This window comes from Stegastes partitus, unplaced genomic scaffold (assembly GCF_000690725.1).
Source record: "Stegastes partitus isolate 25-593 unplaced genomic scaffold, Stegastes_partitus-1.0.2 Scaffold130, whole genome shotgun sequence".
NCBI lineage: Eukaryota > Metazoa > Chordata > Actinopteri > Pomacentridae > Stegastes > Stegastes partitus.
Genome location: NW_007577861.1, coordinates 518,883 through 526,171, shown reverse-complemented (window position 1 = coordinate 526,171; position 7,289 = coordinate 518,883). Strand labels below are relative to the sequence as shown.

Here is a 7,289-nt window from a genome sequence, read left to right as displayed (position 1 = left end):
ATGGCGCTAACCACCGCTCCATCTTGCAGCCCTAACTGCTGAATATGAAGCTGAATATCAGAAGTTAATTTCAGTGTCGTCAGTGAGCTCACAGTTGAATCAATACTTCTTTCAACCAAAACGGAACATGACAAGCGTCATCAAGGCAGCACTGTTGTCTTAGACTTAATATTCATATTTTTAGCCAGATGTACCGTGTAAACTGGCAGCTGAGTGCATTAAACCACAAAAAATTGTCATTAAACATGCAGGTTAGGACTATTAAAACATGAGACAAAAATCTTTCCTGATGCCTTAGATCATAAAAAAACAAGCATAGAGCCCCAGAACTGTTTACAAATATTAATATAATAAATTACACATTATTTTTTTTATTGAAGTGTATGAGGGCATAAGGGCAAGATTTATTTTAGCTACACACATTCTTCCAACAATATTCTATACATGCTGTAGAAGCCAATAACGTATTAACGGCCAGTAACGTAATAAATCTGCCATTTTTAAAATGTAATAGGCCAATGATGTAATGAAAGTCCTGAACCGATAGCGTAATAACTTTCCGCTTGGTTATTTGCAAAGATTTAGTTTTTTTTACCAGACCAATAACGTAATAAGTTATTACGTTATTGGTCAAAAGATATTACGTTATCAGTTTAGGACTTTCATTACATTATTGGCCTATTACATTTTAAAAACTGCAAATTTATTACGTTATCAGCTGTTTTTACATTATTGGTCTCTCCACATGCTTAAGTGTATTTTTATTTAGTTTTTTTTAACAGGTACGGTCTCTTTTCTTTTACTATATCTCATCAATATATCTCTCTTTTCGCTGGCTGCTGTTATGTTTGTTGTGTTTGATGTACACTCAGCACATGTGCAAGAGGCCTCCTCCTCAGTGGAAGTAAAGGTTACATATAAGAAGATCATTTTCTCTCATGTTAATTTAAACACTTTCCACCAATCAAAACACCATATTTGCAAGCCATGCTTGACGATGAAAGAGCCCTGTAAACTGATCTGCAATTTGCAAGCAACAATCATTCGTGACACTGTCGCCACATTCAATCTGCACGAGAGCCCCGCAGCTGGCAAATCACTTTGTGAAACCTACTTCATCAGGACTGTGTCGGGGTGGTTTCATCAGGTCTGATTGACACCAGCCTGCTAACAAAAGCAAACAACCTCACAACTGTCTCAGATTCTGACTCAGGGCAACTTTTTAAAGGCTCGTTATTTGGATGTGTGTAATGGAAAGAAAGACGAAAGCAGATATAAAGAGAAAATTGAAAAAATATAACATTTAATTTTAGAAAAAGTTTAAAAAATGTTTATAGGTGTGACAGTTAATGCAAAGACTTAGTGATTTAATTTTTTTTTTTAAAAACTTAGTGATCAAGAGTACATCACACAAAAGAAATTCTGCAATGATGTGGATGTGAAAAAAAACAGCATTATCAGCTATACAGAAAAGGTGTACAACTTTCAAACAAACATGTACAAAATCTTAAATGCGATCATTTAATGCTTTCCAGCACCGTCGGTTCAGTCTTGCACCACTTATTATCTGGTCGGGTTGAGTTTGTAAACGTGGCAGTAGAACTTGTTGCTCGTTTGTTCAATATGAACAAGTGTGTCTTTGTCAAAGAACAGCTCGTGTCGATACGTCTGAAACAAAAGATAAGGAGCGCCCATGAATCCATGCACAGACTATTCAATGCAGCCTGACGCTGGTACATTCATGGAAAGTTACTCACCTCATCCCAGGATTCAACCAGATCAATCCTCCGATATAACTGTCCGCTCAGGTTGTCGTGCAGTCGAACGTGAGCCCGTCCTTCTCCCTCATCACCCTTAGTTATCACGACGGCCAGGAGGTCAAGCTCATCTTCATATTCCACCATTCGGAAAGTCTGCAACATCAAACGCTTGTTGTGAATTTCTGACATCGGAGACACTGTGTGGAGTTTTAAGTATTTACAACTACTGCTGGTACCAACTCCACAAGTAACCCTGTGTCCTGCTACTTATCGGTATCCTCAGGAGCTTCACATTAGCTGAAAAAACATTTCCGTACTGCCCTTCAGTGGTTACATTTAAGCCCTGAGTGCACAAATGTACACGGAGACGCGATCGGTACTCTGACGTCAGTGTTTGCAATGGTTACAAATACAATATCTAACAATGATGTGGCCTGAAGGAATCTGTTCACACAATTAAATGCATCGAGCTCCTGCTTAGAATTAAAGGTAATATTTCTGGGGACTTAGCACTTGAAATGCTGTTTGAAATCCAGCAACCACATTTACCTTTTACTACTCAGCTGTAAATATGGTTCTCAGGATATTCGCTTGTGTTATTAGTCATCACTGGTTTGATCTTGATTAAATTTTTAGAAAGAATGCCCCTGAAAACTTTTTCTTACATATAAAAATATGCAGAGGCCTGAGTACTTAGTACAGGGATGGATATGCACACAAAGCTGTTGCAAAACTTTGCTAATATATGTTAAATATGTTTTGAATACCTGCTATCGACTCTCAATCAATAAATTTAAAAATAACAGTCATAAATATATAACTTATTTTAAACCAAAAGCAAAATAATGATAATTTCCCACTGGACACCATAGTTTACAGAAAATGTTAAAACTACATTTAGGTCTATTTTCAGCCACAGATGAGCTGCTCCAGTGAGCATTTATAAATGATAATCGTAGGTGGGAATGACTAAAAATAAACTACTGTAAGGCCTGTGCTGAGATGTGACTCATTTATGAGTCTTTCAGTAGTTTTTAGACAGCTGATGACTCAGAGAAACAACCTGCATTAGGCATTGAATACACAGACAATACTATGATCAAACCATTTATTTTAGACTTTTCATGGGATTTGCTAATGGAAAAAAAAACCCCACCATGTTTTGCACACGTGCCCACAATGCGTCTTGGATTTCATAGTACACTATAATCCACACACAGTAGGTCTGTGTAAGTTATTTGCACCACACTGTGTGCTTGTACACTTTAAGCTCCAAGTCCAAGTGTAATCCTGTTGGTACCTCTTGAGATGGGTCATCATCCAGCCGACGAAATCGTCTCTTCACTTTTCGGCCTCTTGAGGTGGCAGTGACTTGTGGGGCAGACTGCAGCAGAGGGAAAGCAGAAACGATGTGTTTTCTGAGACTATACATGTACGTTTTATCCCTACACTGAGGAGATTATCAGCTTTGTGCCTCTGCTTAGGCTGAAGTACTGCATGCAGTAAAGACAGAATATAAACACAAAGCTGATCAATGATCATCTGAAGCAAAGTCTACCCTGTCACAACAGCACAGTGTGAAACTTCTGAGCAGTTAAAAATTAAACTTACTTCAGTCCGATCGGTTGCCATGGAGAAAATCTCAACCACCTTTGATGGCAAAGCACCGTTCAGTTCATCAAGGATTTTTAGGAAACTTGAGTAAAAGGGGGGAAAAAAGAAAAAACATCACAATGACATTGTATGTACATGTAAAGAATGATAATGATGTCACTCTGCACTCTTTGACTAAATGATATGTAAATGTTTACTAAAGCACTCACTTTATAGTTGTGGGTCCAATATGGATGATTCTTCCCGAGTCATCAGGATGAAAGAAAATCCCGTCGCTCTCCAGAGACCAGCAGTTCATGTTCCGTATTCCATTTGTCGCCTAATTTCACAAAATTACAAAATAACATATGACTCAATAATGACACGTTACTAATTAGAAAACTGTGCTCAAAACCATGACTACATAGCTTTGATCATGTAATTCTTCTAAAAACTCAACAGGAAATTCGAGCATGCCTTCGTTCTTGGAGGGATTTAATGACTTTCTTTGAATGATGATTAATGGCTCACAATGTGGGAAACAGCGTCACTTGACTGAAACTGGATTTATGGTCCGTCCAAACCTCATGTCAGAGGGTTGGATAGAGTCAGACACTAAATGTATTAATTAACTATTTATTTTCCATGGAAACCCAATGCCATGTTATTATCATGTCCACTCAGAGATCGTCTTAAAATGTGCAGTTATTCCTGTTTGGCCATTCACAATGACTATAAAGCCATTTGATTTGCAATGGGATTGGATAGCACGTCTTTAGATCAGAGTTGCTGGGAGAGACCATAACCTGTCCCTTTAAGTGATACTCCACCCAAAAATGACTGAGTGCAGATTAACTGGAGTGTCGTCTAAACATGATTGTGAAACATGCTGCTGCTGTTTGATATGAGTCTAATAAGATCTGTTAATAATGTCTCCTGCTACTATTTCAAAAACAGTGGTGCAAATGTGTTTTTCTTTTAGACCGCTGTGCAGAATGTCTACAAGTGACAACAGCTAAATGTGATGTGACTCTGTATTGAAAAAAAAATAAAAAAAGTAGTGTCATCAAAAACAAAATTAGTAGTAATCTAGCAAAAATACAGAGAAGCCTGTGTGATTAGGCGAAGATTAGGACCAGACACTGGGTCTGATCAGTGATTACAGGTTTGGTTCTGTCCTGCTCTGTCCAGCAGCTGAATGCAAAGACTGTCAAAAACATTTGTGGCCCTTCTTACCCAGACTCTTTCAACAGACCCTGACCAATTTGGCAGCAGTTAAATTTATCACACAGCAGGATTGGGGCTACTTATCTAAAATAGTCAAGCACGTGTTACGTTTTGCACTCAGATTTCCACTGACTGATCACAACCGATCGATAAATTAGATGCACTACTTTGGGTCTGATGCAGCAGACTCTGTAGTCGTTCTATGGTCTCAGCAATGTCTCTCTAGCAGATCAAAACAGAGAAGAGTGACAGACTTAAGAGCAGGAGGACAGTTATTGCTCTCACAGTAGACAAAGGAGTGTCCTTACATCCTGTGATGCTCTGACACCATTGCTAGCATTCATATTCAGCTATAGTAATCATTATTGAAGAATGCCAGTAATGAATGGCAGGTTCTCTGCTATATCATGCTGCTATAACATAACATGTAATGTATTGGTTTCAAATATCAGGTATCTGTCTTTCTTAACTGCCAACAATCTGCATCAACATTAGCCCAGAATATTTCATATTGGTCGATCTCTAATTGCCACTCCTACTTAAATATGATGTTGTATAGTTAAAGGTTTCTCTGAACATACCACAGTGCTGTCCTTGAGTGAACAGACGTGGTAGGTCCCTTTGTGACGTCTCTGTGGTGGTGTGTAGATGTAGTGCCAAGGGTAGCCTCCAATCTGCACACCGTCATTAGAACACGACACCTCGAAAAGCACCGGAGGGCAGTCTGTGCAATAAGAAAAAGAAGAACCTTCTTATTTTGTTTCTTGCTCACAGCAGAAAAATAGTTTTAATCAAATCTTCAACACAAAGACAGCACTGGTCTAGAGCTAAACACTGACCCACCTGTGATCTGAATGTTTAATGGGATCCCAAATGGAGCATCTCCCACTGTTTTGCCTCCAAGTAGTGCGCTCTGCTTTCCAAGTGTCACCTTCTCTGTCAAGTACTGAAAACCAGGGCAGTATTGATCACACAGACATAGATCTAAGTAGCAAGATGAGCGAGAACAGTAATTAAAAAAAAAAAAAAAAAAGGACTACATTTGCAAATATTTACAGACGCACTATTTTCAACAAATGTATTTTTGATGCAAATTTTAAAACAAAATTATGATGTAAACATGCAGCCTTCAACACTGCAGTAAGCCCAGGACAAGACAAATGCAAACCTTTTCAATAATGTACTCCAAGCTGTACATCTTCTCTGACTTGTTGTTGTAAGACACTGCAAGGACACCCTGAGACAGCACAACGTCAGTAACACCATTCCCAAATTGCTGTAAGAAAAAGATTTACGTTTTAAAAACATATGACGCCCATAAGACATGTTTAAAAAAAAACATAAATTAAAAATATATCTCCGGACCTTTCTGTTGATCTCCAAAAGGCCCACAACTTGCAAGGGGAAGACAGTAAAAATGGCCAGGTGCATCACTGTGTTCTGAGTGATATCTGCCTGTGGAATAAAAAAAAAAAAAGCAAATGGTAAAATGTCTTTAATACATGAGAGATCCTTTTGTAGAGCTAGAAGTAAAATTATATTGTTTAATTAGATCAAAGCAGACAGTTACAAAGCAAATTGCCAAGGGTTACTGGTTCTAGCTCCTCAAATGTGAAGATTCACTGATTATCCAGATTTGCCTATTACTGTAAACTGAATGTACTGCGTTTAGGACTGTTGGTGAGACAAAACATGCAACTAGAGGGCATCTTTTTGAGATCTGGGAGATTATAATAGACATTTTTTAATATTTTATAACATCTTGAAGACTAAACAAATAATTAGTGCATTTAAAGAGCAGCAGAAATGCTAAGTTATAGAGACTTGACTAGTGATAGCTCAATTCCTTAAGTAATTTCAGGGTGCTATGTATATATTTCAAAATTCTTAACTTTTAAAAAAAAAACATTTATAGTAAAATCCTAGGTTTTATTTTATTTTTTATAAAGTGTACTCTCTCTCTTAATTAAGGCACAAATGTTGTGAGTAAATAAATTCTCTTTACCTGACTAGCTAAAGGTGTGTCTTTCTTTTGAACAGATTTGACATAAAATCGCTCCTGTGAAATATCCCAGCCAAGATATCTACAAAACAATAACATGCTGAAAAGTTAGTGTGTATTTTAAAATAAAATAAAAAAACCAACTGAAAATTAAATTAGCAATCTCAAAGTATACAGAACTCAAAACCTTAAAGATACCTGAACTTATAGTCTGAAGAGAGGTAAACCCTCTGCATCTCTTCTCCTGTTTCAGCTGAGAGGCGATACAGCCAGTTGTTGGCTGTCAAACCTAAGAAGCTGTTTTTCTGATCAGCAGGAGAAGGTAACGTTTCACCCTGAGGGGAAAAAAAAGAAAGATGAAACAACAGTCTGCAACTGGGTGGTTAAAATCTGTTCATGGGAAGATCATCAATAACACAGGAACAAACTTAATTTAGAAAAAAAAAGAAGTTTGGTTTTACTTACAAGTGGACCCAGACACAGCAAGGCATCTTCAATTTTCTCCTCTTTGGACCTCTGAGGCAGTTTGTACAAACAGTGGGGCGCAGCATGAATACTAAAAATAGAAAATTTAATTATTTCTGTGTCAGGGTATAAACACGCTCTGTTGTCAGTGTTATTAAGCCTTGTGTTACATGAATAGACTACAACACATTTCCTGATATTTGGTTGCAGCCCCTTACATACTCCTCTGATTTCCTGTTCCT

General features: G+C 37.6%; 1 protein-coding gene across 1 annotated transcript in view; it reads right to left on the bottom strand.

The window, feature by feature from the left end:
• Window positions 1-1,275: 1,275 nt before the first annotated feature.
• The window catches only part of dcaf17 (ddb1 and cul4 associated factor 17), a 7,779-nt gene continuing 1,765 nt past the window's right edge, over window positions 1,276-7,289 (bottom strand). The window contains exons 3-14 of the mRNA XM_008278701.1: window positions 7,048-7,138; window positions 6,781-6,917; window positions 6,586-6,664; window positions 5,946-6,035; window positions 5,749-5,856; window positions 5,424-5,526; window positions 5,162-5,304; window positions 3,584-3,693; window positions 3,372-3,456; window positions 3,061-3,144; window positions 1,758-1,913; window positions 1,276-1,668 (exon numbers count right to left, since the gene is read on the bottom strand). Of these exons, the coding sequence (XP_008276923.1) occupies window positions 1,564-1,668; window positions 1,758-1,913; window positions 3,061-3,144; window positions 3,372-3,456; window positions 3,584-3,693; window positions 5,162-5,304; window positions 5,424-5,526; window positions 5,749-5,856; window positions 5,946-6,035; window positions 6,586-6,664; window positions 6,781-6,917; window positions 7,048-7,138 (1,291 nt within the window). The 3' untranslated portion in view covers window positions 1,276-1,563. The remainder of the gene's footprint in view (window positions 1,669-1,757; window positions 1,914-3,060; window positions 3,145-3,371; window positions 3,457-3,583; window positions 3,694-5,161; window positions 5,305-5,423; window positions 5,527-5,748; window positions 5,857-5,945; window positions 6,036-6,585; window positions 6,665-6,780; window positions 6,918-7,047; window positions 7,139-7,289) is intronic.